At 39.6% G+C, this 25,952-nt stretch overlaps 1 protein-coding gene across 1 annotated transcript in view; it reads right to left on the bottom strand.

Annotated features, from left to right (window-relative positions):
• Nucleotides 1-6,154: 6,154 nt before the first annotated feature.
• The window catches only part of kcnb2b (potassium voltage-gated channel subfamily B member 2b), a 114,912-nt gene continuing 95,114 nt past the window's right edge, over nt 6,155-25,952 (bottom strand). The window contains exon 3 of the mRNA XM_006633985.3: nt 6,155-12,834. Coding sequence (XP_006634048.1) covers nt 10,741-12,834 — 2,094 coding nt within the window. The 3' untranslated portion in view covers nt 6,155-10,740. The remainder of the gene's footprint in view (nt 12,835-25,952) is intronic.

Below are 25,952 nucleotides of genomic sequence, written 5' to 3'. Positions count from 1 at the left end.
GCGCAGGGTCTCGCGTCTGTGTGGGGAACCTCAGACGGAGTGAGGATTAAGGAGGCAAATGACAGAACCTGGTCAGGTTATGAGGGCGATGGAAATAAGCTGCTAATGAAAAAAAACGGTTTAAAGCAATGGGCAGGGTGAGTTAGGAGCACATTAACAGCAGTGAAAAAAGTAAACCTTTTGCCCGCCCGCTCTGAGGCTCTTTCTCCCAGCTGAGAAGGACTGTCTCCCCGAAGGCAGAAGTCCCACAAGCAAAAAAGAAATGCCGCAAGGAAACAAAGCCCTGCTCATTCAGGGCTAAAGGAATAAAACAAACTTAAGGTGCAGTCCCCAGAACCTGACCCTGCAGCTCACTCGAAGTTGGAGCAGTGAGGTGAGCAGAGAGAAAGCCTTAAATAGTTGCTCCTGGAGCTGATCGTTGAATTATTGGTTGCCTGATTGAGAAAATGACAGTGGCAAAGAAAAGGAAAAGACTATGCTTGCACGGGTTCAGATCTTAACAGTAGAAAGAGGTGACTTGATTCAGCTATTTAAATCTCTATAAGACAACATCACACCATGTATATCTTCCATCAACAGCAAAAACAGAAAACCCAGATTAGAATTTGTGGGGTTACAAAGACTAACCCGGAAAACCTGGAACTGTGAGAGTCCTGTGGACATCAACTCATCTCCACTTATGGTGGAGGAACTGTCTCTCTTGCCAATTGATGGCAGCAAAAGAATTAATTCTATAGGTTACAGAAACATTTTGTTTTCTTATGTAGAAGAAATGCTTCCATATGTAATGAGTGTCCCAAATCACACAGCCAATACAACCTAAAGAAGCTCATCAGGAGAAAAATCTTAGCCCAAGTCAATACTTATACTAAGTCAACCTCCAGATTTAAGTCCAACTTAGTCACTTTGAGTAAGTCAGAACATGACAAGAATGGGCAATAATGCAGCAAAAGTGTCTGAAATGATCACATGAAGAGCTTTGTCAGTTCAGTGGGTCACCATATACCAAATACTAGAATGCCAGTCTCTCCCATTTACACTGTCCCAATGATGATTGTCACTTGAAATCAATGAGTTCAGTACTATGTTTTTTTGTCCTTACACTATTAAATATATGCAGGTATTAATCTAATATATATACTGTATTAAATTGTGCTTATAGTATCATTCATATTTATCTTATGATCGCAAATACAAATTGCTTGACTGCCCATAAGAAAAATTAAAAAGCACGTCATGGACCTGTGAATACAGAGGAGCACTATTCGAGTGAATATTTTACATTTCTAGTGAGTGCGTTTGTACACAGACTTCAGTAATGACATCACAGTATCTGCTCATCACCCTGAATCAATCAGAGAGGTAGGACTGCAGCAGGAGTGGGAGGACAGCCCACGGACTCAGATGCTAATTCCCATCAACAACATGTGCAGAGCTCAGTAAAGGACTTCTGTTCTTTGTTAACCTATGCGGAATTCCTTTTAAAAAGAGTGTGAGATCAAAGGAAATCTGCAAGGATTCCTTAAGACACAATCCAATGCATTGTTTATGAAAAAATAATTTCATTTTTATTTTTATCCATTTTTTTTAGAAAGCAAAACACATTTCTGGGCTTGCGCACACCGTTAAGCTGCAAAACGTCTCATGGTTTATCTGTTGCCTTAAGTGAGTTTATATATTCCAACAGACTATCTTTTGCAATCTGAATAAAGTAAAACATGATGGGCAGTGTTTTTTTACCTTTAATGATGTCATTACATTGAGAATTAATCCTGCCACAAAACAGTGTTCTACATATATTTTCTAGATAAAAAATAAAAGGCTCACTTTAGATTTAATTGTAGTGTATTGAATTCACATTTCCCAGGACATTACAGAAGGAAATCTATACTTTTAATACCCAAACTATTTTTCTGGGTGTCTATTTTTGTGCACACAATGAGACAGCGTTAAACATTCTTTTAAAGGGAATAAGGGCTTTCTATCTGGCATCCTGAACATCAATTCTATGCAGTTTGCTTTTCAGTGGGAATAAGAAGTATTGATTGATAATCAATTTCACAAATGCCTGAATTGAGATAACTAATTTATTACATATAAAGTGAAATTGAAGCTTCTATAAATGCACTTGGAAGGTGGAATCGTAATGAGATTGTGAAATCAAGTATTGTATGTTCTGTTGGTCTCAGACTCATTCCCAAAAATGTCTTGAGCATGCCTGTATTAAAAATGATCACTGTGTGCCTTTTAATACAAAATATTGGAGGCATGAACCGTGATTGCTCCAGAGCAAGCCTAATCTCAAACTAAATCACACACACAAATAACAGTCCAATTTTAGAAAATAAATGGGTGCTCACTTTACAGAAGCCAGTGGTGTGAGACCAATTCGGATGTTAAGAATCATTGGAATAAACCCATACTAGGCTGTTCGTTCCTGCTCTGTTTCTAAATGTGATACAGCGAGTAGATCAATTGCCTCCTTACATAAGCTTAAATTTGTTCATCCTTCCCTGGTGATTTATTTGGCTGAAAAATGTTGAAGATTGGTGGTTAGTCACTCGTGACTCGCATTGATCAAACAGGGAGATCAGACGTGTGACGTCTCCTGCCTTCACATTTTCTGATTTATATTTGTCAGAGAGAACAGCTTCCAATATGATCTTCTGAGGAGGGAATGCAACAGGGAATTCCTTCCTGCTGGGAGTGTTTCACACACACACACACACTGCACTGCCAGTGATGAGCAATACTTAATAACAAAACGGAGGCAATGTTGGCGCAAACTGAAAGAGCTTGCAAATTGGTTTTCCGGCTTCATAGTCATCAAGGCACTTCGCTTCAGGAAACAAAGAAATAAAGAAATTGAGCTTTGATTTGCAAAGTGTGTGTCTGAAGTATGACCTTGACACCATTTACATCCCTACTTGCTCTTTGTTGATTCTCATTTTCCTTTGACAGGTTTTTTGCATGAAATGAGGTAACGCGATGAATCAACAAATTCCTAAGTGTGAAAGTCAATGCAGTTCCTAATATTTATACCTAGTGCTTCCCTACATACAGTATATTACAGAAAAACAATTGAGATGACAGTGCTATGATGTGATACAGAATATAAGAGTAATGCAACACTGTATTCAATTGTTCAACAATTAATAAGCTGAATGGCATATATCCTGCTCACGTGGATGTTACATGTCCACTTTCTGAGTGGATGAGATTCATTCTCGCCTGTCCGTGTACGGATCATCCCCCACTCAAAAAGACAGAGAAGCGAATGGATTCCTGAGCGAAACCCCACTTGAACTGCTGCTTTGTTCACAACTTTAATTGGCATCTTCGACACTAGTAGTAGGTTTTTCCATGCTGAAAAAAAGAAGAAAGATAACACAACGTTTCGGCCGTGGAGCCTTCTTCAGGTGCTCCTGAAGAAGGCTCCATGGCCGAAACGTTGTGTTTTCTTTCTTCTTTTTACAGCATGGAATAAACCTATTACTTGTTCCTTTGCAGCCTATGCATTTTGACGCAGCTCCCCACCTGAACTAGCTTCGACACAATGAGAGCAAACAATAAAAAAGTCGAATGAACCAAAAGTTCGGATACGTGTGAAGTACGTCCATCCGTCTTCTCCCAACTTCATCCGATTCAGTGTTGCGGGGGGCAGCTGGAGCCGATCCCAGGATACACCCTGGATGGGACGCCAGCCCATTGCACGCAAAGACACAAACATGCCCACACTCACAACAGGGCCGGTTTTTCCGAGAAGACAGTTAGCCGACTACTACAACTGCTGGATAGTGGGAGGAAACCAGAGCACCCAGAGCAAACCCACGCAAACACATTACTAAAATAATCACCTTCGCAGTATTTTAACATCCAATACTTTCTCATGTAATTCTGCATGTATCACTAGTCTAGCTGCTGTCCAAAATAGATTTTGGACAATAGATTGAGACAATGTGTGCAACGTAGTTCAGGTGGGTAGCTGCGTCAGCATGCGTAGGCTGCAACGGAGCAAGTAATAGGTTTATTCCATGCTGAAAAAAAGAAGAAAGAGAACACAACGTTTCGGCCGTGGAGCCTTCTTCAGGTGTCAACAAGTATGTTGACACATACTTGTATGTGTATGTGTACACCCCACAAGTATGTGTGCAATGTGTCATGGGTGCAAAATAAGTAAATGCACAAGTATCAATAATAACAATAATAACAACAACAACAACAACAATAATAATAATAATAATTCAATGTGCGACTACATCAGGCATCCATGATGGCTGAAATGCATTACATAGTGATAAATGAAGCGCTTTTAATACCCTTGGTTGTGCAGTGTTTGTCCTTAGGTACAACATGTGCTCCCAGCTCTGCAGTTTGTTTTTCCAATAGGTATGAACCCGATTTAACTGACCCTCCCGGGTTCACAATTGTCCATAAAACATGTCTTTGAAAAGTCCACATAACTTTTCAAGCACCCTGGGCTATTGGTATAAGAGCTTTTACATAGTTTTATGGAGATACTACTTGCATCACACAGAACACTATCTTATGCAGCACACATAAGAACATGGGAACATTCACAAACAAGAGGGGCTCCTCTGACTCGTATTTTGGTAGCCTCACCCAGCTGTTTCTAGAACGAAGCCCAGCAACGTGGCTGGGATACTTCATGCTCTGTGTACAAGTGCTCCCAGTGCACTTCCCCGTAGGTTCCACCTGTGTCTTCTGTTCCTGTTTCACTGTTTCTTCAGAAGAGGGCCCGAGGATTGTCTTCATCAGGCCTCCTCATAGCCTTCTCTATAAAAAGGATTTGGTGTTTTAAGCAGGTCATTTTAAGAACCAAAGAATTTACAGTAGGTACTGTAGTTGATCTTATCTTTACTCCTTCAGTGACATACAATTCAAACCCCACAAATATAGTGTATATAGTGCATTAAAATCTCAGAACAGGGGGCAGTGTTATGCTGCACATAAAAGGTTTATAGGAGTCAGGAACAAACTACCTAGTGATATTGTTGAAACTGGCTTCTCTCAAAAAAAGGATAGATGGGATTCTCAGATTAATTAACCAGCTGTTTATTGGTTAATTGGAGCACCAGAATTTGTATTTTGGTGATCAAAATAGAGCATAATACTCCAAGAAAGGTCTGACTAGTACATTATAGAAAATTCCTTGAATTCTATATTGTAAAATACACAGTATCTCTAAATTCTCTCTGCTCTTACATAAACATCTTAGACCTTTTCAGTAGTAGCCACTTCAAGGCTAGAGTCATCCACTATCAGCTATATGCAGTACATTTATAGTTTTGGGTTTTGTTAACTGCTTGAAACACCTGGTACAAATTCACTTTAAATGTAAGCTGTCATTTTGAAAAGACCTGAATTTTATCGAAGTCATTTTGAATTTCTTTTGCAGCTTCTACATTGTGCGTGAATCCTTCCAGTTTGATTATTAGCTAATTTGACTCCTGCTAACTTTACCAGAATATATATCATTGATATGTATTGGGAAGAGCAATGATCCTAGTACAGAGGGCTGGTCTTGAGATTTCTACTAATTACTGTACGTCATTAAAGATGGCTCAGTTATCTTTGCAGACCAATATATTATTCTGTGTCATTCCGATGGACGAACATGTAAACGCATCAGTCAATTCTGAACAGATACTATAAAGCTAATGGCAGCAGAACATGAATATATTTTCTTGGGCTGTTTTTCTCTTGTGCTGGGATTTTATATCCCAGCTGGAGTGTACATTTTCCCTAACATTGCATTAGTATTCAAAGCTACTCAAATGAGCTGATTATACATTCACATTTATTGTATTCTCCTAGCCTGATTTTAATTGAACAAAGCTCCTGAAGATTGTCACCCAGCTCTCTGTTTTCTGTCCTTTGTGTTCACAGGATGTCCTATCACACGTTAATCCCAGCCTTGGGATTAACAATCATGTGCCAATGTGGATTCAGAACACAGCAAAGTTCAAAATCAAATGCTTTAACACTGTACTGTGATGAAATGATACATAAATCATGTCACTAATTCTCCATGACACTGCCAGCAACTCTCTTTGGACACAGTGTTAAAAACATGGCTTGCTGCAAGATGATGGGATAATGACCATGGTGCAGAGCAGACATGAGACAGAAATGAGTTATATACATATTTATTTGTTATCCTGCATATGCTAATAGGCCTAATGGGGAACAATGGTGTTAATCATTACAGACATCTTGACGTAAAATAAAGTATTCTGTGGTCACAAATTGTACAGACTATTACATGCATACAGAGATGCTGAAATGTACAGAGAGTCTGCAGCTCAAATTACATGATAGAACCCTTAATAACCAAAACTAGGCTGGAGAAATGGAGATGGAACAATTATGTGTTTGGAAAGTGGATCACTATGGATAGATGACAAAAACATGGCAGAAACATTAACCTTTCAAAGCTGAAAGGGCAAAGAAAAAAATCAAAAAAGCAAACAAAAAGTTCTTGCAAGAAATAAATTAAGGTGAAACGATCATGTCATGCAATAGCTTTTTTGACAATTCCTCTGCTGTTCCATTATGCGGTTAATTCCAGCATTCCTACAGAAATCATCCTTATGTTCTTAAGTTCTTTGTGAGAGAACATGGCAAGTTCATGATCCAGTATGTTTCCATGTTTTTCCTCACAATTTAAAACGAAAGATTTCACTGAATTTCCTTGAAGAGAAACACCTTAAGAAACAAAAACAAAATCAAAGAAAAAAAATCCTCACACAATATAGCCTGTAAATGGAGGATTTTGGAAGGTTAATCCAAAAGAAATCCATTCGAAAGTAAAAAAAACAACTGACAGTATCATTTTAAAAATCCCCATGTGTTCAAAGCAGTTTGACAGGTGCCAAACAAAGACAGACCTTATAGATGTACTGATGAAGGTGGCGGTGTCTTGACAGAGCCATTTGTTGATGCGGACGCCTTCTTCAAAGAACACTGGTACTCAACACGAAGCACAAGAACAGCGGTGAAGTCGATGTCTCTGCTCAGTCCCCAGGTACTCAGCCAGTACCATCGGGGATGCAGAGGAGTCTGCAGTGGCACAGTGGAATGTCCACAAGAAGCAATCTCACGATCTGACAGTGAAGATCAGGTGAGCTTGGCACCACAGCCACTAAGACTGTGGCTCTCGGCCCTGGTCCTCAAGAACTGCTGTGCCTTTCTGGTTTTAGCGTCAACAAAATTCTTAATCACACGGAAAATGCTTTCATTTTTTTGTTTCCGGTGTGTTTTTAAAATTTTCTTTCAGCTCTTAAGAGGCTGGATGGAGTCTGGAATTGATGGCAAACATCTGCCAGTTCCCGAGACTCAGACCTTGTGTGGGCTGGAAACTAAGGCCATTGGACTCCAGCAGAATGAAGGAAGAAACTGGCATTGTGGGAATTTCCGATACAGTACATTTTCATTCCCACCCATGTCTGTCCATTATTAAACAATTGCCTATTAAGGGCTTTTCATTTACAAATAAGGGAACAAATAATGAATTAGACATTTGAGGACAGACTGCATACAGTACACTGTGCACTGAGGGTGTTGGGAAATAATATTTTACTTTTAAAGCCTAGAACAGAGTGCTACAGAAATGTAAACATGAGGATCAATTACATGCATCATTGAGCACCGGGAGATTAAGGACCAGCTGGAACAAAACCCAGCAGATCCAGTGGCCTCCCAGGACGAGGACTGAGAACAGCTGGTTGAAACGTGTCAAAATGGTGTGTAAGCACACACTACACTTCTGAACTGCACATTTTATAGGGACATTTTTTCTGAGGGAACATGCCCAGTTCACAGAAAGCCAAGGAAAGAAGCACAAATCCTTGTTCAGTCTGGAAATCAGAAAACTACATTCATTGATGATTGCACTTTCTCAGCTCTATCTTTGCCAAAGTTATCCAAAATAACCTAGGAGCCTGAATCATTGGCCCTCTTACAGCAGAGAGTACCCTATCAGTCCAGCACAGTATCAGGGAAATAAAAATAATTTTATTAAGGAGCAGGGGACAGGAAGGTGAGGTTTAGCTGTATCACCAGACCCCTGATTGCCCTGCCATTAATAAACTACTGAAGACATCATAAAAAATGTAAGAACTCACTTATCATTACCTGCAAATTAAAAATCATGCTAGTTAAAATGTCATTTGAACTTCAGTGATTTATACAAAACCTGAGAATTCAATAATATGTATACATGTATGTCTATTCTTTAAAGACCTGACTTCTGCCTATAAAAAAGTAGAATCTCCTGTACAATGCTATATGAACAAAGCCAAATGTCTTTTAGCCTTCTCATAAATAACTATTTATGAAAAGGCACGCATAATTTCAACCACCATTTGGCAGGAAATTGTGACCATTCTTGATTTTTGTATTTAGAAAAAATAGTATCATTCTTAATATTAGCATTTCACCAAAACATAAATCTGTTATTTATTAATAATGGTCTATGTGGCATTTTTACACACATTAATACATATATTTATATACATGTACATGTATATATAGACAATGATCTATTTATTCTTAATGAAAATTTATGTATGGGCTGGAGAAACAAACATTCATTTTATTTTTTAGCTAATCGGCCTCTGTAGGCCTTCAGAATACTGATCTTTACTTAACGAGTACAAGCAGAAACAACTGGGCATCGTCTGCAGAGAAGCCACACATGAGGGTAACACCACCACCATTCTTGGTCAAACCTGTTTGTCCTTTTGCAGCAACATACTGCATGTCTATTCCTTTAAAAAGTAATATGATGATGAAAACTACACTTTTTCATAGTGGGGATGGGTTGAAAGTTTGAACTTCCTGTAGCATGGGTTCCATGTGTTGAATGTGTAAACAGATATTTATTGAAATCATGATGAAGATGTGTGTTTTTGTTTCTGACAATACACTTCATTAATTCAAAACAGAACATCAGCGTTAAAACATCACAATTATTTGCCTGCATAGTTTTCAGTATATTGCTCTTTCCAGGTTTGTGTCACCAGGAGAAGACTGAGAATATTCAGTGTTTTCCACACGCATGTTGTTGGGATTGATGTGTCAGGAGGTTCTTTTAACATTCAGTGAAGAGACTTGCCAAAGCAAGATACGTTCTTCGGTGCTTACTGAAAAAAGGCAACATAAATCAGGTGTATTCAGTGTGTGAGGAAAGCTACAGAGTGAAACTTTGGGTTTTAGTTTGAAGATTAGTTTAGTGCACAAAATGATGCTGTCAAAAATACACAAACATGAATACAAAAAGACATTGCAGGTTTGTTTAAAAATGTAGTTGGATTGGACAACAATGGATTTTACACAACAAGCAGTTGAAAGGAGTTGTCCGAGCTCACTGGGATGTGTTTTAGTTATATGGAAGTAACAAAAACAACTTGACACTTTGTGCTGTTCACATGACTGCGATTAATGTGCATAAACCGCTGTTTGCAGATGAAATGTTTGTAAGTAAAAGCATGAGAATGTGATTTTTTGGTCCTCTGACGGCGAAAAGAATATCACTACTTTTGTGAGGATGCAATACACAGACTGCGTAAGACTTAATGACCAGACATGTTGAACTAACCATGAGTTCTGAAAATAAGATCTTAATTTATTAGTCAGCTACCAGCTCTTTATTTACAGTACATCTGCCGCATGATGCCTATGCATTGTATAAGCAACATTTCCCTGTTGCGTTGGGAGAATGGTTATGATCCCGGAATTCATATCAGCGGTTTCAAATTGCAATCAATACCGACTTTCACTCTCGCACACACCTGTTCCCACGTTTTTTCATTCATCCTGCCTCCATCCCTTCTGCACCTCTGCCCCCTCAGCCTGTGGCCAGTAGGTTACCTCTTAACCAAGCCGGTGGAATACTCAAACATTCACAAAGCACCTGATTCTTGGATGTCATTATTCCTCGTGATGTTTGTTTAACCCACTGACAGTAATTTTGGCAACTATATACTGTAGTTCTGTAAAGTGTATGGGGTAGGAGGATGATTGAAAACCTCAATTTCTGGTCATTAAGTCTAAATGTTATGATAAAACATCTATTTATAAACTAACCAAATATATGATCATGTTATAGCACATATTCATTTCTTAAAATAAAATCTTTATGGAACACATTTTCCACAGAAAGTCATGATATGTTACTTGTGTTTTTATAGGTGGCTACCTTGCAACATACTGTCTGTAGTCTCCTGCATTTTATGTTTTCAAACACACCCCCCAATTCAGAGATCACTTCTTTTTATCATGTTGTGTGCTCTTGCCATCTCTCCGATTGTATGTACAGTGAAATGCATTCTGCAAACGAAGCACCTTTGAATTACATTTTTAAATGCATGCGTTTTTTTAAAGATTTCTCCCTCTTTGTGCATTTCTTACAGTAGCTAACAAAAAAAAAAGGTTTAATACGAGGTTAAAATTTACATTTAGATTAAAAATGTCTTCATACTGCAATATATGTGCTCTGAACTGAGCCGCCTGTTTGTACCCACTGTTTTCAAGTCACTTTTCTGCAAAGGAAAGCAGTCTGTTTTGTTTTTTTTCTTGAGACAAACAGTGATTTAGTTAAAATGACTCATCATGCCATGCAACAACATCTCTTTCACCCCACTGGTGTGCCGTGCCTTTTTATTAACAGGCTTCACCTCCTAGTGAGTCAGTGGTTTACATCACTGCGCTCCACAGTCACATGCTGGTTTCACATGTGGGCGAGAAACCACCATCCCCAGGCCTTATATGAATCTCTGGCGTAAACATGTGATTTTCCACTTTGAGTCCACTTTGGTTATTGTCATTCTTTCCTTCCCCAACAGCATGGATTGCACCTTGGGTGCAGTTGTGTGTGGGCGTTTTCGGTGAAGAAGGGCCTACAAGAGCCACGTCTTCAACGTGATTCTTCTGCTTGTGGTTTTCTTTGGAGGGGATCAGTTCATCTTCTTGCTCTCGGCACTCTAAGCACTGAGCTTCTTCGTCGCTGTTTGCATCGACGCAGCTCTTCTGCCCTTTGGGCTGGAAGCCTAAGTGGCCTTGCTTCGCAGACGGAGGGGAGTCTTTACAAGGGGCCTGCTGAAGCACCGCTAGGCCGGAGCTCAGAGAGGGTCTCTCTCCCTGTGGAGAGTTCTCCTCCAGGAGAATGGTGCTGATGTGCTGAGGAGATGACACCATCATGTCCGACACAGTCACGGGCAGTGGTCTAGCAGTGCTGGGGGGTGTCTGTGGAGCACTGCCTGGATTTTCAATAAAATTCACCTTGAGAGCTTTCGTCTTTGCGGGGTTATTGCTTCGTAAGGAGCTCCTGATACTGTCAACTACTCTGTGGAACTCTGGATGGTCTTGCTTGGGCGACAAAATCTCACTGTCTGGATTGTAAGGTATGAATTCGTAGAGTCCGTCCTTGATGATGGTTCTCTCCCTGCCTTTCTCATCGGTCTTGCCCTCCGGAAGGGAAGGCTGCCCCTCCTCTTGGGGAAGGTGCACGTTTGGGTGCCTCATCTGTAAAATTCCTGTTATGCTCGGAGGAACAGGAGATTTTTCAGCTTCTGTGAAGTCTGTTGCACAGCTTGCGAAGCTGTCGATGCTCGAAATGCTCCTGATGTCAGTCACAGCGCGTTCCTTCAGCAGTGGGTCTGATGGCGATGGAGCCACTTTCATTTCTACTTCTGTTTCCTGCTTCGGCGCTTGCTCACGCTGTTCCTCTCCTGCTGTGTTAACGCTGGGATTTGAATGGGCTTTAGTCATCTGATTATACATTTCTTCCAGCTTCTGAGCGTTGAGGCGCTGCGGGCTACCATTAGGGTTATTTAAACGTTCCTGCGAACCGAGGTGGACAACCTCTTGGTACTTTGTCTCATAGGACTTGTTGGAGCTGGTCTCAGACAAAGTACGCTTGGACAGCGTCCACTTGCTTGGTGACAGGTGGTTGTCTTGTGACCGCTTGTCTTCCCCCTTGTCCACTACTATATCCATTAGCTCCATGCTTCGAGCAAAAGCATCCTTCAGGTTCATGGAAACAATACTTCCATTCCTCTTTGCCCTCTCCAGAGCCTCTCTTCTTTTGATGGCTTTCTCCTGTCTCTTTTGTTCTTTGTAGAACTCAGAGAAGTTGTTCACAATGATGGGAATAGGCAGGGCTATGACTAACACCCCTGCGATGCAGCAAAGCCCCCCAACGATCTTTCCCAAAAGTGTTTGTGGGTAAATGTCTCCGTAGCCCACTGTTGTCATAGTGATCGTAGCCCACCAGAAGGAGGCAGGTATGCTAGTAAACTTAGTGGCATCTTCGTCTTTCTCAGCAAAAAACACCAAGCTCGAGAATATCATTATCCCCATTGCCAGGAATAATATGAGCAGCCCCAGCTCGTTGTAGCTCCGCCTGAGGGTGAACCCTAGAGACTGCAGTCCCGTGGAATGCCGTGCCAGTTTCAGAATCCTCAATATCCTCATGATCCGGAATATCTGGACAACCCGCCTCACGTTCTGGAACTGGAGAACGCTCTTGTTCGACTCCGTCAGGAAGATTGTGACGTAATAGGGCAAGATTGCCAACAAGTCAATGACGTTCAAGGGCCCTTTGAAGAATTTCCACTTATTCGGCGAAGAAAGGAAGCGCAGGAGGTATTCCATTGTGAACCACGCGATGCACACAGCCTCAACGTGCGCAAGCTGGGGATTGTCGTTGGCTTGCCCGAACTCATCTATCTCTTGCAGTTCAGGCAGAGTGTTTAGGGACAGTGCAATGGTTGAGAGGACGATGAACAGGATGGATATTATAGCCAAAACCTGTAAAGAAAGGAAATGATACCAATCAGTGATGTTGTTGAAAACCACTTTGACAAACATTGCTCCGAGGCCTGTGAAAACGTCTTGTTACACTATATGGCGGAATGCACACAGCGCATTTTAGAGCACTTGACAAGATAAAAAAATAGCGTCAAGAAAGTTAAAATACAGAACAAACTGGCTAATATAAACAACACAAGGAAACAAAAATCTAAGGACACATAACCCTATCCAAAACGGACACAGGCTGAATATGCTTAGCTATCTCCTTAAAACAGTCAAAGAACTAGCCACTTGGATCTAGTTTAGAGGCACAGTAACTAAACCTTCTCTGCTAATGATCTGCTACAATAGAACAATAAGAAGATTGAATAGGAAGGGCTGAGGGACCCATATTTCACAACGTTAATCAGGTGCAAAGCCATGCAGACATGTCTTCAATAGAGCTAAGATTTCAAGTTAAATCTCAGTAGATTTTAATCAGATGCATAAAACAAAATCCCATTTTTAGGAGGCAGTGTTTTGGGATCGGACTCTGAAACGGAGATAGACACTTTGTTAAAGTGCTTATAGATTTTGGCACATGTGATCTCCATATTTATACATAATATGCAACATATTTCTTGTGTCAAAAAGAGTATCTTAAATAATATACCGTACAGACACATCATTAAGTGAACAGGAATGTAAAGGCATACGTATTCTTAACAGTGACAGCTACTAAGTGAGGGGAGGCCACCAAGCTTACTTACTAATTTTAAAGGAATATTTTGTATAGCATCATCAAAAAGCAAATTGATTCCCACTCTGTTTTTAGTTGAACTTGAATTTCTAAAAGGTTAAGGAGCAACTATAGTTAATCTATAGTTAATGTTTTGTTTTGTTTTTTAAAAACATTTGCTACGAGTACAATAGTATGAAATCTTCAATACCAGGTACATCCTTGCAATGGCTGGGAAGCAGACTAAACTTCTCAAGAGAGGATTCAGACTTGATTCCCCTCTGACTTTATAATGGTTAGGGTCTCTGGATTTGATAATGGAAGGCTGTGTGTTCAAATCCCAGTTCAAGCACTGCTGTCGTACCCTTGAGAACAGAACATCTGTCAATAGGTGCTGTCCAGAATGTCACTGCAAATGAGACAAGTGTTCACAAGTGACGCATCTGGATGAACGAAAGAAGGTTATTATGACATAAATTGACCTTAAATTTTACGCTCATAATAAATATTCTGCTCTGAAAAGGCAAAATTATCTTTCAATTACTGGTCAAACCTATACCCCCTGGGATTTTTAAAGACGATCAGCTGTTAAACTGACAGCTAGATTATTTTTACAGACTCCTTGTACAGTACACAGAACAGGACAGCTGTGTGTTTCAACACCCGGTCTCTGTGATACATCTTTGCACAGCTTCCTTCTGCAGTACAGAATATTTTTTTAGGTTAACCTGGAAAACCACAGTGCAGCAGATAGGAAGGAAAGCGAAACAGCGGGTCTTTAAAAGAGTTTACTATTTAATTTTTTTAAAAAGAGAACACTATGTTCTCAAAGCTTGACCTGTTAATAAGAAAGCAAAAGACTGGAAGCAAGAACTGCAGGGTTTTACTTTGTAACTTGCCACTTTTATGATAAAATCAGCATTCAACACTCTTGAATAAAACATAAGCATGACATTTTTAATTAAACTGAGAAACCACATACAAGTATATCTACACCTACACCAAATGTGTGAGCACGTACAGTTAATACAATGGGCAGCACTATGTGCCTCCAGTTTTTAATAGCCAGCACCATTGGTTTATATCTTCCATACATTTCTGTACAAGGCCCTGACCTTTCAAAGAGAAATAGTTTTTTCCATCAGTTTTCCAGGAATTAAGTACCAATCAATTATGAGAATAAAGCGAATTGCAATTAAAGAACTATTCTGACACGGGCTGTGAAAGAATGTCAAGAAATATGGTAAATTGTGTAATGATGTCAAGAGACAACATTTTATTGTTACTTTTATTGGTTTCCCTTGCTGAAGTGATGATGCCATCTCCACAAATTTAAAGTATTCGTTCTCCTCTGCCCATCAAAAGATACCTATTATAACACAATAATTTCTTGTCACATGGATATAACATCTGCCATGTGGCCTTCATTTCACCTCTGTAACTATGCCTCGTAATGCACACTAATCCCTGTGAATAATGACTAACAGAAGCTGGTACTTTAATATTTCTTGGCTACGATACATTGGAATCTGTATTAATCAAAAGAGATTTGCAGGGATGATGTAAGAAACAGAAATGTCTGATGTCTGGACTAGCTTTGAGACCAAGAGCATGAACAAAAAAAACCCCAACATGTACTATTGTCTTATGAAAGCTTTAAAATCTTCACATCTTCGACATCTTCAGTATATGTTGTGTGCATTAATATGGTTTTCATTCCATCTGAATATTCCCCCTAGACATAACAAGTCCATTAGGTTTAAAAGTTTGACTTCATTGTTGATGCCACATTTTAAGTTTCTAGTTTAATCACTCATGCACTCGATTTTTGTTTCAGAAGTAGTTGTGACACTTCCGAAGATTGCCCAAGACAATGAAACTTAGCAGTTTAAGAGATTGAGTGAAAGTGGTAAGTTTACTTGTGGATAAAGAAAGTGTAGTTTCATAGTTTAAGAAAGTGGTAAGTTTACTTGTGGATAAAGAATGTGTAGTTTCATAGTTTAAGAAAGTGGTAAGTTTACTTGTGGATAAAGAAAGTGTAGTTTCATAGTTTAAGAAAGTGGTAAGTTTACTTGTGGATAAAGAAAGTGCAGTTTCATAGTTTAAGAATCCTTCTGGCAGAGGTGCATGGTGGTCAGTGCCTGCTTCCTCACATCTCTTGGATCCTGGGTATAATTCAGTCTGGGGTGCCTTCTCTGTGGAGTCTGAACGTTATCCCCCTGTTAACGATGGGGGATTTTCTCCAGAAGGTCAAGTTCCCTCCCCCCTTCCAAAGTCATGCTGGCTCTTTAAATGGGTGTCTCTAGATTGCCCCTGAGTGAATCCCTCTGTCCCGTGTTGAACCGGTGTCCTGTCACATGACTGGGATATACCTGTACGAGAAATAAGCAGGATTCTGATGAATGCATGAAAGAAGGATTTGAAACATACTTGGCTTAGTATCCTTCCAGTACTTGGTCAGCTTGTTTCTTCAATGTAAATGAAGCACTATTCCAATTGCCTATTTTCCAGTTTCGATCCAAAAATTAAGCTTGATCAAATATAGAATGATGCATGGATGCCGTATGCAAGTGTAACCTACAGTATAAGTACGCTTAATACTGAGGCATAGCAATGTCTATAACATTAAGTAAAATCCAAGAAATAAATCGTCAGCTGTTGCTGCTATAATCAGCTTGCTCGAAAGGCAAAGGAAACATGTTCGTCTTTCACGCTTGCTTGGTAGTGTAAAAGACGTCTTGCTCTGAAAAGCTATACAGTTACATGAGATCTTGCTCCTTGACAGAGGCTGCCATGTAATTATTCTGTTAAAAAACACTCAAGGCAATATTTATACCCATTAACAAAACTCACTGTGACAGCACCAGCACTCTCCAAATGAGACGTCAATTGCGATTTATGAGGTGAGAGCAATGAGCTTCAGTCACCCTTGTATCTGCTGTACATCCTTAAAGGACTGGGAGCTGTGCTCTGACCTTGAAACCACAGGGAGAAGCAAGCTGCTTGCACCAGGCTCCTCGGGATAGCCCATCCCTCTGCAGATAAAACCTTGCTTAAATGATATCTGGATTAGTCATTAGATCTGCGATTTATACAATACACGCCCGATACTGTTTGCAGTAACAGAGCTGTTGGGACATTGGCTGTGGTTACAATTTCAAAGGCTCGTCAAGCTAAAAGCTCAGATAAGACATTTAAAAATCAATTCCAATTAGGACCTACACTGGCAAAGTACTACAATATTGAAGCTTGTGATCCCACCCTCATGTTCCAAAGTCCAATTTACATTCAAAACTGAATGCATGATAGGTTTCTGTTTTCATAAACAGCAGAAAATAAAATGAAACGAAAAATTTCAGTTTTGCGATTGGTGACTTGAAGATTCTAGTTCCACCCGAAATTTTCATCTTAAGTATTGTTAGTCCCACCACATCACAACACAACCTTCCACAATTCGTTTACACAGAGCTTTGTGGTCATCAACCGAAAGAGTTCAAGGACAGCGTTTTTCATCCTGAGAAATGTTCACACCTTCAGTCTCTGAAGTCCAGTTTTCAACAGCCCCGAATATGGGACAAACTGAGTTGTTTGTGAGCTCTAGAAGCAAATTTCAGGACCCCCTTATTTGCTTTCCAAAGCAGAATCTCATCTGAGGAAAGAAAATGAATGTTTTATTTTTTTTCTGAAAATCCACCCACCTTTGTGCGTATAGCCATACACGCTTGTGCTCTGAGAAACGTCTTGTTAACTTTTTCCATTGCACACTTATCACCTTCATTGTATTCTCCTAAATCATTTAGGAATCGCTTGTATTAACCTTCTTTAATTAACTCAGGGGCGACAATGAGATCAATTACAGCTATTGACTTTCACCGCTCCCTATCTGCATGTAGAGCACTGCCAGTCAGAGGAGGAAGTTGTCAGCTAAAGCAACAGCCTGATGCTCTGGGGTGCTGTCAGCACAGCTGCGAATCTGTCTCGGGGGCTGAAAGAAAGAGGCCCACAATTCCATGCCACTCTTGCTAGCACAATCACGCAAATCTCACTGAGTGACAGCACACCTAAAAGCAACAGAACTCATTAAGAGGTCAAAACAGTCGAGAGCTGTCAAAGCAAATGCTTTTAGGCTGACATCTACTGCTCAGCCTTTCCAATTCTCAGCAGCCTATTAAGGCTACTTCACCACACAACATATGCAGATTTAACAACTTGCCTGTTTTACTACAAGACAATTACTGACTGATGTCGCATGGTTCCTTTTCTCTCAACATGTACAGTACTTCTGCATATTGCATTCACAATTGCATTCTCTGTCAGTTTTCAGGAGTGTCCTGAGAATCCTTATCTCAGACATGGCCAGTGTCAGGGACTGGATTCTCTATTAGCTACACAAATCAATGCCATTAAAGCTGAATTTAGCACCACTCAGAATAGGGCACACAAGATAAGGCTTCTTGAGAGCAGGGACAAATTGGATTATTGTTGCACTTTACAGCAGTGACCACTGACTTTTCACAGGGGTTAACGCCATACACTGGATCATTCTATAAGAAAGGTTATACGGTTTCAATCACAGGAAAAGAAGTACCACCTGTTCTCACTTTTAAATGCACTTCTGCATAGCAACCACTTGTGCCCTCGGGTTCGAGTCTACTCTGCTGATACTGAAGAAGGCTGTTGGGTTGACTTGGAAGTCTTTGAAGATCAGGTCACCTTGTCTTGTCTGTTCAAGATAGCAGATCCTCTGTTAATCATGGGTTTGATGAAGGGTCACGCTCCCTTGTGCCGATTTAAAAATGTCAGAAAACCTTACTTAACTTTGGTGACAAAATGAGGCTAAAAGCCAGCCCCCACAGAGTGGAGAAGTACCCAGATAAAATGCTTATTCAATTCATACAGCAGAAAAAACAGAGTGTCCTTTACAGGCAAAAACATTCTGGAAACTGCAAACTGTCACGTATTATAGATATATATTGTTAAGATGTATTTTTCATAATACAAGTAATTTATTGGCTGTGACAGGCATTTACAATGTTGCGCCTGCGCTTTGCTATTTGTACCAAAAAAAAGTCCAATCTGTAGTCACCCATTAAATTGTTTACTACTTAGTTATTGAGAATGATAAAGTAGCAGTCTAAAAATAAAAAGCGCCCCAAGCAGGAAAATAAATTATGTGAAAATGATGTTCCGTACAGTATATAATCTTTACATAGGGAGCATAGCCACCAAAGTAAGGGGGAACTTATACCAGAGAAATTAAACAGGAAACAATTTTGAGCAGTAATTGAGCCCTTTCTTCCTGAAATCAATCTGATTACTGCTAATTGTATGGGCTTCACAGCTGCATTGTTCCACCCACTGGAATCCTAGTACAGCTTTAAAGGGTGTTTCTTGCTTTGCCACCAGGCTGAGGAGAAGCGCAGAGGAGGGCTCCGATCTCAGGTCAGGAGCTGAGCAGCTGTGCTCTACGCCCTGGGGAAAGTCCCCTGATCTGTCCTTCTGGAAAGCTGTAAAACTGGGTTAGCAGCAGGAAGCCCATGGAAATAGGAAGCAGTGTATAATCGCAGCAGCTACCTCTCTGACACTCGAAGGCAGCATCCTGAGAAACATGACTTATTCTGAACTGAGGACTTTCCAACAGCGACAGGTACTATTGATTGTTTTCGGGCACCAAAAGCATTGCTCGGCCCATACCGATTGAACACTTCTGGGCCCGAGTCGTTCACTGCATGTGTTATCAAACAGCAGCTGATCAGCTGAAGGACTTCTGCTGTTATGCTGCCATCAGATCAGAGCTCATGGAAGTTATTACAAACCATCTTATTAAGATTGTTTTTTAGCTCTCACACACAGAATTGTGACAGCACATGGGGCTTAGTAATGCTTCACAGATCTTTATCTAAAAATAAATATTCAATAGCAACCATCAATTTGAAAAAAATGTCCTTCCCAGGTATATTAAAATATCAACAACAATATTAAAAACACTTAAAGAGTGACAGTTTCATGATGTACATATAAAACATATATTGTCTTTTCCCTCCCTTAATTTTCAAACCAATGTTTCTTCTGTGCTGTTCTAGTTACGGAGTTGCTTTATTCACATTCCAGTGACCCCAGAGACATTATGAATAACAGAACTACCACAGCTTATGGTGCAATTGAACCAGTTTGTCCTTGCAAATCACAACAAACTACCAACTTGATTTTTGCAATTTTAAATTATGAGTTTATGACACACTTTTGTTGTCTGAGCCTTCTCAAAGCTTTTAATTGAAATACAGGAACTAGTTCTTAGTCCATAAAAAGAATTAAACAGTATTAAAATAATGTTTAATGGCCCATGAATGTATTATTTACTTTAAAAAGCATGTTTAGTCAACATACTAAATACTAGTGCTATCCATTTAAATAATGACTGGTACTATAAAGAAATTTGTGGTCTTAACTTTGATGTAATCACACCAAATTTCAAACACTATCTTCAGAATCAGCATTCCAAGGAATTAAAAAGGACAATATTCCTTTTTTGTTTTTTTTATTTACTTTTCTCCTCTTCTGTGAAAAAGAGGGTTAAATGTATCAAGCTGTCACACAAACCCTCAGCATCCTTTAGGTTAACAGTAAATTCCAATTATAGATCTAAGTTCCTCCTCTCAACTCACTCAACTGAAGAGTTCTGATAGCTCCAAACCATTAAATATTAATTTCCAATATGCATCAGATATGGTAAATGAGAATTCATGACAGTGTTTCATGTAGGATTGGACTGGAGTGTCTAACTGCCAAAAACCCACATTAACATAAGACATCTTAATCAATCATCTTTCACCATTTATTTTAGATGTCAAACAGCACAAAAAAACAAACAACAACATTTTTTTAACACTTCTACATTTTTAAACATGCCTCAATCTGAGAAACATTTTGTAAAAAAGTATATATTATGTACAAGTATACATCTATTGACTACTGTAAAAAATGGTGTTGTTAGAGATATATACTGTATCTTTAAATGTATTTGTACCCTTAACTTGCAATAACTAAAACTAGAAAAGGAAATTCAAGTGTTCAAGTGTACAAGTACTGGAAAATGAGTTCTGAATGATCAGTAGCCTAACTGAAAAAATATTTAAAGTACATTGATTCAGGGCCTTTATATTGAAAACAAATACAATGAATCCTCTGCTGTTTTTCAATTATATACAGTAATTGCTTAACAAACCCTCAGATTATATATAGAATTTACTGGAAGTCACCTTCACGGCCAGTGGATATTCAGGTCGACTACTGAAACAAACCACACCACCGGGGAGAAAATCAAAACTAGTGTTTATCTCCATAACTCTAGTTAGGAGTCTAAGAAAACCCAGAAAATGTCCCAATTTCCATGTTCTTTGTTACCACAGAGAAGTCTATCTAGGCTAATGGGATGATTGGTAAACCACCAGCAAAAGGAGCAACAGCTGGTAATTATCAGAAATGTCTGGCATCATCAGGACAGAGTCTGCAAGAGCTCCAGTTCAGTTTTGTTTGGTGTCTGTGACAGAGTTATATGGCAACAGAACAGGAAAAGACACGCCCAGCAACTGATTCCCAAGTCAAGTAAGGCCAAATGATGTGGGTGAATGAAACACAGATTTTAGAAACCGTCTGACTGAAAGTTCTGAAAGAGCTTTCATAGATGGGGAGTATTAGGAGGCCATGATTGGTAAAGGCCAGTGGGAACTTTGGCCAGGACGCCAGGGTAACACCCCTACTCTTTTCGAGAAACACCCAGGACTGCAGGGTGAGCGCCCCCTACTGGCTCCACTTACACCCCTTCCTGCAGCAGCCTCGGCTTTCCCAGGAGGTCTCCCAGTAGTATGAACCGAACACGGCCGCTCACAAGCACAAGCCGCAGGATCTAAAGGTGCTCGCAAACAGCTGGGAGGAAGAGGTGGTCAGAAATGCCTACTGAGATATGGTACTCTTTAGCAAAGAAAAAGACGATCAACAATAAATTGCAATTTTGGGGTGTGTGAATAATATTGAACATCATATATTAGAAAATGTGATTTTTTTTATAGCTATGTTTTTTGATATCCAAGATATTTCATTTATTTATCCAACCAATACTGTACTGAAGGTACATTTTTGTGATAATAATGACTTTGAATTAGCACTATGAAGGGTATGGATACATACGGAGTGTGCACAGATCTCTATGTACATACAGTATTACAAGTGATTTAATTATGCATTTATTTTTCAGTATTTTTTCCATTCCTTAATGAATATATCTGCACTCTTTATCTGTCCTCAGGTGTAGCAGGACAGTCAGTCAGCACTGCATTGCATGACTACTATTTCGTATGAATGTATTAATTTCTTTGAAAAATAAAGAGGTTTTCTAATTAAGCAGTCATACTATGAAGTGAGTGCTGGAAGAACCCTTAATTCAACAACCCTTAATTCATACAGTTCAGTAGATACAGGTCTATGTGGTAAAATAATTCCGACAGCATCGTTTTATCATAATTAATTGAACCACAGCTCATTGGGCGAAGCCTGTATGTTGGCAGCACCAAATACTAACCAATATGTAAGTAATGTAAATCAAACAGGCTAATGCATAATGAGCTCACAAAGTGGATTGCAAAGTTTTCATGAGGTATTTAAGATATTCAGCTTTACTGGGTGGATGCGTTAGTTTACTGTAATGAAACTCACGGGAGCTAATTTGAAGAATGTTTAAAGAACAGCTCCCCATTAGCTTTAATTAAACATCTATTTACTGTTGTGTGCCTCAAATAATTGTTTGCTCTTGATATTTTTCATTTTATACTCCAAGTATTAAAATTTACAGAACGGGCACATGAACATTAGGAAAGAAATTATTAAAAAATGATATGGTAATGTTAATATTTAGTGTGACAATACCTTATTAAATCAATAATCATTCTGCATTTTTTGTCATGCTGTTTTTGTGTAATCTATTATTATGGATAGACCAAGGTGTGCCATTTACAATGGAGAGGACTAATAGCTTTATTAACTATACCTATTGCAGAATAGTGAGTCATAGTCTTCATATTTCATCCTTATATTTCTTCCAGAGATGGGGGATCATGTAAATGCTGGCATCCATCAAAGATTTCCTCTATGAAAATCATCCAACAGGTGTGTTCAGTAACGTACACATAGTACTTACATTCCAGTGTTAAAACAGGTATTAACACTGTTAAAAACGGGCTGCTTTGGCCCCTTTTAATATTGCAGGTCTGTTGAACTTAGGCTTCAACCTATGACTCATTGACTTTCTGCTGCTTAGGTTTACATCTGCTCAGAGTTTTTAGAATCAAGTCCTACAGTAAGTCTTTATTTTATTTTACTTTTTTACATACTTTTTTTTACTTTACTTTTTAACACTTCTTATTCCTCAGTAGAACAAGAGGTGGACCGGGTTTTTGGAACAATACAAGCAACACAAAACTCCTCACTTCTTTTTTTCCTTCAACTGGCTCTTCAACACCGTGCACGTAATCAAAAGTGTTAAATATCTGCCATGGCCAGAGACAGAACTGTTGTTGCCGAACTTCCACTCCTTGCCACCAAAAAACCCATTTTGCTTATGTATCGGTCACTCGTGACTGATTGTGAGTACACACAAGTGATTGTAAATGTTGCATAAGCATGAAATCTCCTTATTCCCCAATATTCCCCACTTAGCAAGAGAACAAGGCCTTGTAGTCATGGCAATGTGCCTCACCATCTGGGGTGCTCACAGCTCTCAGTTACCAATCTGGCAAGAGGTCAATAGTCAAGCACAGTCTGTCAACGACAGGACAATATCAAAAAGACCTGCCCAAGATCAGTGAGGAGGTCCAAGCGTGCTGCTCTAAAGTCTAGTCACTGCAGAACTCCACTTGTAGTGATTGATGCATAGTGTTAAACTGACCAAGCCCATTTACTGCCCTTTCTGTGGGCTCATCCTGAACCAACAACATTTGAGCAGGACAGTGCATGTTTTAATGCTACTGTACTCATGTAACAATAGCTTTTCTGGTAAGATGTGAATGTCAATGTTATGGGGTGGATTCCCTACTTGCCAATCCTGCTGGTGCCGAATTTTAATGGTTGAACTTGAACTTGAACTTTATTGCCCATGTGTAACCGATACATGTACTGGTACAATGGAATTCTTCCTTACAGAAAGTCTCTCGATTGTTAAAAAAAATAATAAAAACACAAAGTGCAAACAGTGCTTCAAGACAATATACAACCAACAGTAGACAATGTACAAGTAAACAAGTAAACAGTTCAAATGTCAACAAAGCAGACACGTAAACAATGACTGGAGATGTGCAATAAATAAGAAATTATAATGAGGTAGATGGTGTAGGTGTGGTCCGAGGGACATGGCCAAATGCGTTTGCCAATCGGACTGCTTGTGGGTAGAAGCTATTGAGGAATCTGGTGGCCAGTGTCCGTGTGCTCTTGTATCTGTTGCCTGAGGGCAGTGGGGTGAAGAGCTCATGCCCTGGGTGGTGACTGTCCTCTGTGATGGCCAGAATTCTACCACGGCAGCAGTCCTCAACAGGCTAATTTACCTGTGCCATGTCCGTCCCCAAAAAATGTCACTGCATCTGCTGCACAAATATGATCATTTCCCCCTTGATAACTCTGAAGTTTCTTTTAATGCTGTTATTACATGAACATGTATATGACATTGAGAACAAATGCAGGATTTTTTGACAATCTGACAATCTCACTAAAATACAACGTAAATAAAAATGTGGTGAAAAGAATCCAGTGTTCATCAGTCCTGTCAAAAATATTAAATCGGTTATTATGCACAGTATATCATTTACACTAATAGAGATGACTAATTTAATTGGACCAGAGTGTACTAAAGGATTTATTGAGTGCACAACAATAAGCGCAGTGACATTAAGCTTTAAGCTTAGACATTAGGTCAGTGAAGCCCTATACCAACTCTGTACTATTGGAATGACATTTAAGGATGAAACCTACAGCTAACAGTAGCAGTACTCTCCTCTGCTATCTTTACACATTTGTCATTAATGTTACACACCATCCTCCACTCCTGGTACCCACTCGTATTCTTAGCCTGGGCTGTGCTGTGCACTTAAACCACCCCTGGCGCAACAGTAAGAGCTCTGTTGTAAAACACCAGTTTCAATTTCAAGAAGCCCCTGCTTAATCTGTGTGCTCTCCCCTTTATGCAATAAACAATACCACTCGTAAATCACAGAGGCTGCTTTAATTTTCGACATCCACCCACAGTGAGTCTAGCAGCTGCAGAACTGCCCCGGGCATCCTGCATAATTACACTGTGAGCGAGGAACGTGTAACCAGCAGGAATAATGTTGAGGTGGCCCTCTTGATAATGCTCTGCAGCACTTACAGTTTGCCTTCTTCCTTTGCCTATAATGCAACACTGACAGAATTTGACATCAGATCATAACTGCCTGGTAGTGTACACTGCCAGGGCCCCTTTTAGACTGTATTATAATTCAAAATGCAGTTTATTCTTCTGCCAAACGTAAATCACTTTAATGTCTCCACAGAGCCTACAGTACAGTATGTGTGGTAATATTATTACTTTTACTGAAATATGTTAGCTCCTATGCAGCTGTGGTTCTTAGTTAATTCACATGTTCTGCAGGAGTACACACGCCCCAATAAAATATTTCATGTGCATCAGGAGATCCTTTGTGAATTGCCAGCAATAGCAGTAAGTCTGCGAAGCTATAAAAGGTGAAAGCAGCAGAAGGCAATGTTCTTTTTTCACAAAAGATGCTGGTCGCTAAGAGCTAGCAGGTTGCACAATACAACACCACTCGCCGCATTCATCACTATTAACTGAAAATGTGGGAAACAAATTCAAGTGTTCTGGAATATGAGGCCCGACTCTTGAAACCCTGTTCTGCAGGTAGCAAGTTCTTGTTTAATAGATCTTTCTGCGTAGTGACTAGCTAAAAAGAATGTAGCTCCTCCATCACTGACAGTCAGAAATCGTCTTGTGCTGTGGAAGACACTCGACATCAAAAAACGCAAATCTGCTTCTGTCGCCGAAGATGCTTCAGATTGGTGCTCAGGGGGAGGGGTGAAATATTTACCAACATACAAATGTAATAGTTCAAGTAGGGAGCTGCATCAGCATGCGTTGTCTGCAAAGGAACAAGTAAATGTTTATTCCATGCTGAAAGGAAAAGAAAAGAAGCACAGCATTTTGGCCATGGGGCCTTATTGAGGTGTGAGGGAAGACATTCTGTTTCTTTTTCTTTCCTTTCAGCATGGAATTAACATTTACCTGTTTCAAACAAAATAGTGTATTGTGCACTATGCAGGAGGTTATTTCTGGTCAGAAAAACAAATGAATATAGAGTAC

This window comes from Lepisosteus oculatus, chromosome 6 (genome assembly GCF_040954835.1).
Source record: "Lepisosteus oculatus isolate fLepOcu1 chromosome 6, fLepOcu1.hap2, whole genome shotgun sequence".
In the NCBI taxonomy this organism is placed as follows: domain Eukaryota; kingdom Metazoa; phylum Chordata; class Actinopteri; order Semionotiformes; family Lepisosteidae; genus Lepisosteus; species Lepisosteus oculatus.
This window is presented reverse-complemented; position numbering and strand designations above follow the sequence as displayed.